We start from the raw sequence: 13,368 nt of genomic DNA on the forward strand, positions 1-13,368 counted from the left end.
TTACAAGAAAACTGTATTTATTGTTTAGTAGATTTTATGTCTAAGGAATATTAAGTTCTTGGTCCTTAGATGTAGTGAAAAACGTTAAAATTGCTGACAACTTAAGATTTTTTTGACCCTCCTGAGTATCAAATCACAACCGTGAAAGCGTTTAATAAATTATAAAATCTGACACACAATTCATGGGCGTAGTGCGTCCTCGTTTGTAAATTTCTTTTTTTTTGGGCCTTCCATTAATTTATTACCATTTCTTGTGTAATTTACATGTAATATTTAAAAATCGTTTTCAGGTGTGAGTGAGAACATTAAATTATTATTTAATAATCAACTGACCTAATTAAGGTAATTAATTATACTAGAAAAATCTGGTACGGATACAACAAATAATATATTTTTGTTCCAATAAAAAATCACTTATTCTTTGATCACACTAATTTGCATGAATAATTTTGTAACGCTATACTAATCTAAAAATAAAATAATTATGAGTTAATAAATGATGATACAAGGCTATTGGCCTTTAAAGAGAAAGTTAGAACCTTGACTCGCATACCAAATGTCGAAAATTATTGTAATCTTGGTTATTATAATGATGTAGTAGAGTGTAGTGGATTCACACATGAATGAATTGTCAAGCATTTAGCACTCATCCAGTTGCATCATATTAGCTTTTTTTTTAAATAATTATTTGTGCAGCAATGTTACTGTGTGTACTAAACCGAATCATAAAAGCAGAAAATATAATTGGAGTTCCTATTTTAAGATTTAATGGTTAGGAATGATTTAGCAGACACAGAGGGCCCATGTCAACTAAAATATAAATTTCAGATTTTATTTCGTAAATCGTATTTGCGCCCGGGATGTCATTTTTATTCATTTGCACAACATGGGATTTCCAGCGATCATTTTTTTCATGGATAAAAATAGCAACCATTTTACGTGCGAGATTTACCTAATTCGTTATTAAGAATTTAATAAGAAAGGAGGAAGTTTCGAGTATCCTTGAAACAGTTATAGCATAATGCAGAAAATATTCGTTATAAGATAATATATGCAATATACGTCATAATGTTAGGAAAAATTATTTAGTATAAATCGTCGCTAAAGGAGAATTCTAGTTTGAATTGCAAATTATCAATTCAAGAGAGAGAAAAGGCATAGTGAAAAACTCAGATGCGCAGATGTGAGATAGAATTCATAACATCAATATTCCCATCTATTTATCCTGACATGTCCAGTGGGATCGGGCCAATTCGACAAGTCTCGGAATAGACTGCGCCAACACTGTTGCCACATAACAAAAAAACATAAACTGACTAACATATATTAAAAACGACCTCATATGACCGGTGTCTTTATTTACATAAAAAGAACAGTGAAACTTTAAGAGGTATATAAAAATTCTTTGCTTGAGTATTTACTTATTTAAGCCTATGTATGATTTATGGTAAACACCGCGTAAGAATAGCAGTACATAATGGAACAACTGAAAGAAACCCTTGCCGTATTCATTTTATTCTTGGATGCGATGATGAATTTAATGATTTTAATACTAGTCGAGACTAAATATTTACGTTTTTACTGAATAAATTCGTCAACAGTGAAAGCACAATAACTAATAAGAATTTAGACGAGTTTTATTGTATCTACTACATCTGATTTCACTTACAGGAAACCGAAAGTAAATGACTTGCCGTAATAACATAATGTTGTTTTTGCAATCGATTTAATTTTTGGCAACTTCCAGTACGTGAAAGTTTCAATGTAAATACATCGATGCGGGATCAAATGCGAAATGGGGCAATTATATACATTGGCGCCACGAATGTTAATAAACATGAAGGTTTTTTCTCCCCTGAGAGTAAATCAGATTAGAATTGGTATGCACATACATCGTCTATTATTATCGCTTTAAGTCAGGAATCTTGGCTTTTATTATTGGGAGGGAAGCTGAAAACCAAACCTTTACGCCTAAGGTTGTTAATGTAATGGCAGTATTGACAGAATGAGTTACTTATTATATCAATTTAGAAATTTTTATGTCACACGCTCAAAAAATTGAAAAGAAGAAGAAAATAGACTTAGTCACTTATTTAAAAGAAATATGAACTCAAATCTCTAATGATACCGTTCGATATACTTTCAATAAGTATATTAAGTATTATATATTATATATTAGAGATATAAGATTTCAATACAATAATTTGCTTGAGGTATAATAGATTTTTTAAATACCTAGGAGCTGAGGTTCAATCTATTAATCTCTGAGCTCGTTTCTTCTTTTCAATATCCTACCTAACTTTGTTGATGAATATTAAAATTAAAAAACGATAAAAACAACAAGAAGACCTACTTTTTAAAAAATACCTAATTTGAACCAACGTTTCGGTAGTTATATCTACTATCGTTAAAATTAAATTAAATTAAAAATAAAATATACTTATCTTTTAAATTTTCAGCTATGTAGTATCATCAAAATTTTTTCCTCCCTTTTTTTTTATATGAAATGCTTCCTCAATTTTAGCAAAGGAACCAATTTCAAAATTACATTAAATGAAGATAAATGCTTAGCTACTTGTTCGGTTGATTTTCATAATACATGGATTCCTTTGCTAAAGAGAGAGGTAGATCAGGGTATTCTTAAAATTAATTAATAATTTAAAATATTTGATATTCATATATTTTCTATCATTAATTTACATTAAGATCATACCCCTTTAATTTTAAAGAAGTAACCTTTGAAATTTTTGTTAACTTTCAAAATAGATCGTCAAACTATTAATAAACCGTCAAATCATATATGCTTAACGTTAGAGGTCGTATTCGTAGGATTCGTATCAATTATAAGAATCTGACCGGTCAGTCAATTCATATCACACGCAATAGGTCTTCCCAACTGTGCTTTTGTTGAATCGGCGATCGAAATTCCAATCTGTATTACATATTGCATTGTAAGGAAAATGAAACTTTTTCAATTATAACGATTTTTATACGCGTCCAGAATTTTAACGCCGATTGTTACATGCGTCTAAAAGTTTCAGGTTGATTTTTACACGCGTCCCACATTTACGCGCGTCAAAAATCTTAGTGCAAAAGAGGCTACGAAAAAAAAGAACATTTTTAGCATAAAAACAAAACGAAATTACATCACCGAATTCATTCTCCTTGTTATCTTCAGATTTGACTTCTTCATCCTCACTGCTGAAATTCAGTCCAGATTTCTTGTCTTGACAACTCAGTAGCTTCAAGCTATATTATAATATAAGCAATTTTTCCTGAACGAGTGGTTTTTTTGTGTTTTTATCACTGAGTGCTGAAGTCACATCCTTAAATGGGCAATTTGTTCCACCAATTCTTCCACAGATGAGGCTCTACATATAGAAGTAACACCCCTTGTTGCAACCCAAATATTTGGTTTATCAACTTAGGGTTTTCTCGTTCTATAGTTAGATTTCCCCTATTACCTTGAATTAGCCACCTTCTGAAAACAGATCGACTAAGAGAACAATAGCTCTTTCAAGTTCCTCTTGCGTCAAGTTTTCGCTATCAAGCTTGGATCAAGCCAATGAATAGGCCGCGTTATAAGTATCGATTCAAATCATTACAATCTACTGCCTTAAATTTTTTATAACAAATTTTTCTACTAATACACTCGAAAACCGGACATTTGAGCAAACTGATCTCTTAACTTGCACAACTTGTCGCATTTTTAGAGACAAAATTGACATTTGAGCATTTGACACGTGCTTTAATTTAAAGAATGTTACAATTTGTTTACATTCCAAAGCGTCTTCATGAACTCCACATCTTTTATAAGCAAATTTATACCATTGAAGCACATCCAAAATACTGGATACCTGGATACCTTATCTTTAATTCAGCCCAAGCAGCTCTAATATTAGCCGTATATTTGTGTGCTTTTGAGCCATGTAGTACATACTCTTGTTTTTCACTTGGCAACGTTAAATGTTGAACAGATTTTGAGGTAGTCGATATTTCAATCAAATTATCTTGAATAGAACCTCTTGAACCTCACAATGCTAAATAATTTTATGAAATTATCATGAACATAAAAATTGTACTACCAAAAAAAATGCACAAAAATATAAACAAAGACGATTAGTTACCGACTATCAGGAGTTACAATACATATATTCACTGCACTGAAACAGCTGTTGGCTCTACCATAAAGAAATTTTGATGATTTGTTAACAATGAAAATAGCTGCATTTCAAAGGAACTTAAATATTTAGACAAGACATGTTGTGCTGGAGAAGAGATTGTTAACATGGTTGCTGATTATTTCATCCGATACCCATATTCCTCACCTTAACCATAAAATCTCAAATATAAACTCTCATTCTTGGATATTAACAAGGATCCTGGATTAAACGATGAACCTACTTTATTCAACTAGTGTACTGTAAAGAGAGTTTTCTAACACCTATCCATGAGTCAAGCGACAAAACATTTTCTACCAAGTATCGTCCCATCAGTGCAGTCTTAATATGTGGTATCCCCCTTCTTGAACCCCTACTAATCAATCAGCAGTTTGGCTTTAGACCAAGCAAATCTACGGAGTTAAACCTTCTTGCTCAGGTGGACTTCTTGTTTGATGCCAAGTGGATTTAGTATACACTGATTTATCCAAGGCGTTCGACAGGGTACCTACCACACAATATTTAGTCGCATAAACTAAAAATGATTGGTATTAATGGTTGTCTTGTCTAAGCGTAGACTGATTGGTAAAATTGGTTCTAATACTCTTCAGGTTCCATCTGGAGACTCTGATTTTAGGCCACTTCTTTTAATATTTTTACTAATGATTTAGATGAATGCTTTACTATTTTTGTTGTTTACCGATGAACTAAAATTGACCTGTATAATAAAAGCCCCTGATGATTGTGACAAATTACAATATGATCTAAATACCAAGTTTTTAGCTTGGTGTGAAGGAAACGATATGGAATTTAATCCAGCTAAATGTAAAATTATAACTTTTTCTCATCCTAAAAATACTATTGATTTCGACTACATGATCCCTCGAAGACACTTCTCTTTTTAAAGATTTGAGTGTCACTCTCGATACAACCCTATACAGTTTTCATATAATTTTTTTGGTAGGTGTACTGGAGACTTATTAAATTGCATAATATTTACCGCTAATGCGTTACTTTTAATAGGACACCCTATGTATTGTAAGAATATTGTAAAAACGGTGAAAGCAGCTGATTCTCCGTCGTTCTGCAATGACACCGCACGACGTCTCGAAGATTAGCGAGAATCTTCCGAAACAGCGTTCTGCCGAGTATATAAAGAGCCGCATCGCCGATTGTTGTCAGTTCAGTGAAGTAAACTTCGGCATATTGATCCCTGGTCCATTTTCATCTGCAGTATGGTTCCTGTGTATGGTCTCCTTTCTATGGGATACATATTGATGCATTCAAGTAGTTGAACACAAATAGTATATAAATTGAGTATTTTGGATATTCAATTTATATACTAATGGTTTATATCCTAACATATTTGGAAAAATACTTAATATGCTAAATATGAGCCCCATTACTACCCGCCATAAGAGAATCTTATGACTTTTTACAATATTCTACATGCGAAATCTGGAGCTCTAGAGCTACTTCAAAAAATCAATATTAATGCTCCACTAAGTACATAAACGTAAAATCTCGGGTAATTGACCAGACACAACACTAAAGACATAACACCTTAAGGACCTAGTGGCCATAGGTACAATAGTTCGTCGTCATCTATGATTTAAATTTAGTACAAATACGAATTTTTAAGTAACTGTACTTAACGTTGCCGCGGTTTATCTTTAAAAAACGCGTTAAAGCTTTGGGTTTGGCAACACCGCCAAGGCATCCTAACAAATGCTATTTTATTTGATTAAATTTAATGTTGTCAATTAAAGCCATTATCGTTGTTGATTTCATCCACGAACTTTAATTAATTAAAAATTGATCATAATCGTTTTTCTTAAAAGTCATTTTAAATACATTTAGGGCTGACCTAAAAACTCTCTTAATACTATTTTGCTTTTCGCAATCAAGTCCTGATATCTCACATAAGTTTTAATGACAATCATTATGTTTCTGATTTGGTTACTTCAGACTGCAACCTGACATAATATTTCTTAAATGGACTTGGTTAGTTGTATCGAATAACTTTTTCAATATCTTCTTCCTATTCTGATTTAGCTTCTTGAAGTTCTTTTTCCTTTTCTTCAAGCTGGTTTTCCAAAATTTCAACTGCATATCAAAATCCTCTACAGAACTTACAACTTGCCCAGTTGGCTCTATAATAAACAGTTCGGTTATCTTTTTTATCACAACTTTCCATAAATTATTCATAATTGCTGGAACTAATCAGCATAAAGTAACCAAGTTTGAAGTAACCAAATCGGAAACAGAGATGAATAAATTGAGACTTACCAAATTGACGATTTCAAGACGACTCATTATGTTTATATTAAAAATAACGGGAAGATATTATTCCTGGTGATTCCCGGAAAGTTAAAATTTTTGGTGGATTTCGGGAAAACCTAATAAAGCCAGCTCATAAACCATCTCCGGGTGAAACACGGCTTAAATTGGAAAAATAATTAATTTGACGGCTTTAAATACACATTGCGGATCATTAAAATGGCAATTGCGGGTTGTGTTTAAACAATCCGTCAAATTTGAAAATAAGCCTGAAATTCCGCTAATATTGGAGGTGTTTGTTTTACTTCTTTGGACTGGATAAATATTCGTTTAAATCATAAATCATGCGGTTTAGGAGATTTCGCGTTTGGGTTTTGACCACCCAGAACGATATTGGATTTATTCGCTTCCTTAATAGACATTGACTTGTCGTGTACTACAAACGTGCTGAGAAAATCGGAATCACGAATATAAAATTGCAGACTAGGCACATGTTTTTTTTTTAAATATTTATGAATATTTACTGATTGCCACAGAAATTAAAAAAACAAATAGTTATATAAATAATTTTTACCCTATGCAATACCAGATTTGTTGCATTCATTAATTAAAATTCCTTTTAGAGGCTTTAAAGTATCCCAGAAATCAACAATCTATAACATTTTAGTCACTTGAAATTAAGATATTCAATTACCAATAAGAGACAAATTATTTTATTTCTTCCAGGCACTTCAGTGAGAAAAAATTCAATAGTGTATGGATTTTAGTAATTTTTTTAAAATGTGCTAAAAGAGCCATTTGACTATTCTAGAAATTAATAATTACAACATTTTAGCCACTAAAAATGAAGATATTTACTTGCTAATAAAAGGCAAATTATTTTATTTCTTCCAGGCACTCCAGTGAGGAAAGTGTCAATATCTTGATTTTTAAATGTCTGGATTTCAATAATTTTTTTACCAGTTGCTCAAAGAGCCCTTGGAGTACCCTAGAAATCAATAATTACAACATTTCACCCACTAAAAATCAATATATTTACTTGCCAATGAGAGACAAATTATTTTATTGCTTCCAGGTGTTCCAGTGAAAAAAATATTATCCTGATTTTTAGTGTATGGATTTTAGTAATTTTTTCAAGGTGTACTAAAAGAGCCATTTCTTTAGCACATCTTGCTAAAAGAGCCGACTTCCAGAAATCAATAATTACAGCATTTTAGTCACTAGGAATCAAGATATTCAGTTGCCAATAAGAGCTAAATTATTTTATTTCTTCCAGGCACTTCAGTGAGAAAAATGTTAATATCTTGATTTTTACTGTATGGATTTCAATAATTTTTTCAGTATTTGCTTGAAGAGCCCTTGGAGTATCCTAGAAATCAATAATTACAAAATTTTAACCACTAGAACTCAAGATATTCACTTGCCAATAAGAGACAAATTATTTTTTCTCTTCCAGGCACTCCAGTGAGAAAAATGTCAATATCTTGATTTTTAGTCAATGGATTTTAATAATTTTTTCAGAAAATACTTAAAAAGCCTTTAGGTATCCTAGAAATCAATAATTACAAAATTATATCCACTAGAACTCAAGATATTCACTTGCCAATAAGAGCCAAATTATTTTATTTCTTCCAGGCAGTTCAGTGAGAAAAATGTTAATATCTTGATTTTTACTGTATGGATTTCAATAATTTTTTCAGTATTTGCTTGAAGAGCCCTTGGAGTATCCTAGAAATCAATAATTACACCATTTTAGCCACTAGAAATCAAGATATGCAGTTGCCAGTAAGAGACAAATTATTTTATTTCTTCCAGGCACTTCAGTGAGAAAAATGTTAATGTTTTGATTTTTACTGTATGAATTTCAATAATTTTTTCAATATTTGCTTGAAGAGCCCTTGGAGTATCCTAGAAATCAATAATTATACCATTTTAGCCACTACAAATCAAGATATTCAGTTGCCAATAAGAGACAAATTATTTTATATCTTGCAGGTATCCCAGTGAGAAAAATATCATTATCTTGATATTTTCAAAAAGTGCCGCCCATTTTTAAAAAATTGAATTTTCAAACGTTGGAGTTAGTTGGACGAAATCGCCACCTGAAGTCTTTCCTTCTTATATAATGGAATTTAGAATTCTCATGTAAATCAATGCAACTACTGCTTTTTATATGTTTGATATTAACGAATTAAGTGATTCATTAAGCAATTTATTAATCGAACCTTCTACTTGCTCTGGTTCCGCTTCTCAAAAACTGTAAGTGTTAATTTCTAGTGACGAGAATTCACAACTTAGATTAAGATATTTTATTACAATTTAAACCTGAATACCTAAATTGTGTGCCGCAATTTGATGGCAGTTTATCAGAATTAAACAGATATCTTGTAACATGCAAATTAATAATTGATCATTTTTATGACCAATCTAGATAAATTCAGAATATTCTGTTATAAACTTATTAAATTTCTTTGAGGTCAATGTAGAATCCAAAAATGCGATAATACTGTAGGATTTTTCCTGTTCATTAGGTGTGAATTAAAACAATAAAAAATAGTCAACTAATTTATTTACACACTTTATTATGAATTCACTCACGACTACTAGAAATATTTATGTTTACTGTATTTATTTACAACTATTTAAATTTCGCGCCAATATGCCAAACTTTACTTCACTGAACTGACAAATATCGACAATGCGGCTTTTTATATACTCGGTAGAACGCTGTTCCTCAAGGTTCTCGCTAACCTTCGAGACGTCGTGCGGTGTCATTCCAGAATGACGAAGAATCAGCTGATTTCTCCGTGTTTACAATATTGTTACAATACATGTCCGTAATAAAAATAACGAAATTCCATCCATTTTGAGACCTACTTGCAGTAAGTTGCCGGAAAATCTTTTTTAACAGTAATAAACCGTAATCAATAGCACGCGCATAGTAATCTTCAGTTTCCAAATTAAAATAAACCACGTGAAATTATTGTATCTCTTGCCTATCAAGTGCGCCCCAATTTATATTAACAGGCAATGTTAAAAATTAAGATCAATATACAGACAAGCCACTTTATGGTTTCGTAAACACATTCGGGCCTATTTAGCTTTCATAACACCCAAGGAAGTGTGAACGATTGTTCGTTTCGGCGGAAGTATTCGCCTTTCGGTATTCATGGGTTTCACAGAACAAATCCACAGATGGTACGAGTACAACTGACAACCACATGCTAATAAATCCAATATACAGTGACCGCCTAAAGGTCCGCATAAATTCGATAAAAACGCTCCGACCCGTCGATTTTTATTTTAAGTTTCGCATTATTTCACATAAATTTTTGTATACAAGGTGGAACAAAAAAAAAGATATGACGTCATCGGTCGTTTTTTTAAATGGAATGCTATATTTTTTATTGCATTTATGAAATATAGGCAAAATTCCAAGCAAGTTTCGTATAACACACCTTATCTCAAAACTCAACTGTTTCAGAAATATTTACATTTAACCAACAAGAAAGCATGTAAGTACGTCTATTTACAAATTAAAATAAAATGGAGGATAAAATGTTATAAACTGTGAAAACTCTTATTAATGTATCAAGTGTTCAAACTGATCCCCATTTACTTCTTGGCAGAAAGCAAGACGGTTTACAAACTCATGTAAAACACTATCAATTATTTCGGGTGATATACGTCTAATTTCATATCTAATTCTATTTTTCAAATCTTCTACGTTGTTTGGCTTCTCAATATAAACTTTACTTTTCAGGTACCCCCATAGAAAATAGTCACAGGGATTTAGGTTTGGTGACCTGGCCGGCCACTATATTGGCCCTCTTCGTCCTATCCATCTTCCTGGGAACACTGTATCCAAGTAATTACGGACATCTCGAAAGAAATTTGGCCGTCTTGCTCGTAAAACCACAAATTGAAGAAAATTCAAATAGCATTGTCCTGTTATGTATTCTTCGAAAAAGTATGGCCCTATTACTTTATTTTCCACGATACCAGCCCAAACATTAATAGATTTACGGTACTGTGTATGAGCCTCAGTTGCCCAGTGTGGATTTGACACTAACCAGTACCGACAATTTTGCCAATTTACGACACCGTTTAAACAAGAAGTTGCTTCATCCGAAAACAAAACTCGTAACACAAACTGACGGTTATTATTGCAAAAGTTCATCATTTGCTCGCAAAATTGGTTTCCTCCATCAGGATCGTCCTCGTTTAATTCAAATTCAAATTCAAAAACTTTTTATTTATCCCAAAATAAATTACACCTCATTTTTAAATATAACAATAATCTCGGTTGATGATAAATAAAGGACTACCCTGCGATTAATAAACCGATTCACAAGTCTGGAACTTATTTTCAGAAATGTGTAGAGCGCCCCAAAAACTAAAACCTATAAAAAACTAAAACCTAAAGAAAAAAAAAATCACTATTTATACTTAACAATAAAGTTAATAATTTTCAGTTTATGACAATAATTTTGGTATCCGGTCAAGCACAAGAACCCCCCATAGGTCACTAGGAGAATAGCACTAATAATTCATTATTATTTATAAATTGGACTGACAGAGAACGCACAGATCTAGCCACAAATAGTCAGATAATTTCAACATTTTCTCACATTTTCATTAAATTGTACGTTGCTCTTGCAAAAGTTTATTTTTAATGTGTTTTGAAAATGTAGATATTGCTAAAGTTTTTTTTTCAATTGGAATATTGTTCCATATTTGAGGTGCAACAAAAGCAAAGGATTTTTGGAAATTTGCAGAACGGTGTTGCGGTACAAGAAAATTGCCAGTATAGCGAGTTTGGTGATAGTGATCTCTAGATATGAAAAGTTGATATAAATATGGCGGTTGCTTGGATTTTAAAACTCTATAAATAAAATTGATTAAATGTAGCGTACGTCGATTAGCCATAGATAATATTGAGTGTTTATTTAAGTGTGGAGTAATATGATCTCTATGCGAAATATTATATGAAAATCGCAAACACGCATTTTCTGAATAACTTCTGAATAGATTTAGAAATTCTGTTAGTCAAAGAGCTGTGATAAATGATGTCACCATAATCCAACAAAGATAAAACAAGAGAGTTACATAAATAGTATTTTGTTGTTGAGGGTAAAAATCTGTTTACTTGATATATTTTCTTCAATCTTAAATAGGCAATGCAAAGTTTCTTTTTTATATGCGTTTCGAAAGTTAATATTGTGTCAAGGTAAACACCTAAATTCTTGACTTCTGTGACAACAGGCAACCTTTCATTATCTATCATAATATTTAAATGTTGATTAATATTTGCTATTCTGGCTTTGTTCTCTCCCAACAATATTACACATGATTTTGCAGCATTTAGCTTAAGATTATGATTATTTGCAAAACTTGATAAGATTCAAAGAATTTTACAGCTTCCTGAGAAAAACCAAAATGGTGAAGCTTAGCCAACAACATCCGGTGACACAGTGTGTAAAGGCCTTACTGAAGTCTAATAGGCAGAGGCACGTGATTTCTTTCCGATCCTGATCAAGCCTTACATCATTCACCAAGTTAATTAGGCAGGTACTAGTGCTAAAATTTTTTCTAAATCCAGATTGGCTAGGCGGAATTATTTTTTTAGATTCGACAAATGAAACAATCTGTTGATAAATGTGCTTTTCCAAAATTTTTGATATAGCCGGCAAAATACTTATGGGTCGAAGATCTTTAAAGTCTCCTGGATTTGAAACTTTTGGTAATGGTGGAAATTTGGAAATTTGGTATGGTAATTCGTGTATTAGTCTAATTTTATAAGGGTGGTATTCATTTGCTTTTAAGATGCGTCTTATAGACGTTCCGGCTATATTATTATCAACTGAAATTTGTGAAGTTGCATTGTTTGAATTTTCTTCGACGGAGAGCAGAACGTTTAATTTTGTTTCTTCAGAAATTTTTGGACGACCTGATCTTGGCAAATCCCTAACATGACGTGAAGTTATGAATTTGTGCTCTATTCTACTAACTGTTGAGAAATAGGATGGTTTGGGTATTTGGCATTAAACAGTTCACTTACTTCTTTTTGCGTGCGCACTTGTTAAATTAGCCATAATTTATTCTGATAAAAACTATTAATTTTCGAACTGACAGTGACATTCGAAAATGGAGATTCTTTACAAGTGCAACCATGGAAATAGAAACAATTGGCGGTGTTTATAACATTACTTTTATCCTCGATTTTACCTTAATTTGTAAATAGACGTACTTATTTGTTTTCTTGTTATTTAAATGTAAATATTTCGGAAACAGTTGAGTTTTAAGATAAGATATGTTATACGAAACTTGCTTGGAATTTCGCCTATATTTCATAAATGCAACAAAAAATATAGCCTTCCATTTAAAAAAATGACCGATGACGTCATATCTTTTTTTTTGTTCCACCTTGTATACAAAAATTTATGTGAAATAATGCGCAATTTAAAAATCGACGGGTCCGAGGGTTTTCTCAAAAAATCATGTCTCTAATTTTTATCAAATTAAAAACTTTAGGCGGTCACTGTATACTTGTTGTCTCCTAATATAACTAATATTCTTTCTTTTAGTTAGGACCTAACAAGCGTATAAAATGACCTCTCGCATCTTCAAAGCCCACGGGAAGTTTTGCACAAGCCACCCCTGGGAGGTGATAGTTGCAACCCTTACCCTCGCAGCTTGTATGATAACTGTGGAACAACAAAACCCACTTCCACCCTCGAAACCTGACGCAGTTAAATCGTGCAGGGGATGCATTCAAGAGGTAAGAAATCTGACAATGCTGACCTTTTAAGATATAAAATTTCTTTGTGTAAGGCGGCACCCGGTTATTTACTACCAGAATTTAATGAGTGAGCAATAAAATTTGATACCCCGCCACATTAAAAGGACACCTCGGGAATGAAAAAAA

The 13,368-nt window shown here is 32.1% G+C and overlaps 1 protein-coding gene across 2 annotated transcripts in view; it reads left to right on the forward strand.

The window, feature by feature from the left end:
• LOC126748370 (3-hydroxy-3-methylglutaryl-coenzyme A reductase) overlaps window positions 1-13,368 on the forward strand; it is a 40,959-nt gene that overhangs the window by 9,980 nt on the left and 17,611 nt on the right. For both annotated transcript variants that reach the window (XM_050457552.1, XM_050457553.1), the window contains exon 2: window positions 13,028-13,221. In XM_050457552.1, the coding sequence (XP_050313509.1) occupies window positions 13,051-13,221 (171 nt within the window). In that variant the 5' untranslated portion in view covers window positions 13,028-13,050. The remainder of the gene's footprint in view (window positions 1-13,027; window positions 13,222-13,368) is intronic.

This window comes from Anthonomus grandis, chromosome 22, assembly GCF_022605725.1.
Source record: "Anthonomus grandis grandis chromosome 22, icAntGran1.3, whole genome shotgun sequence".
Taxonomy (NCBI): domain Eukaryota; kingdom Metazoa; phylum Arthropoda; class Insecta; order Coleoptera; family Curculionidae; genus Anthonomus; species Anthonomus grandis.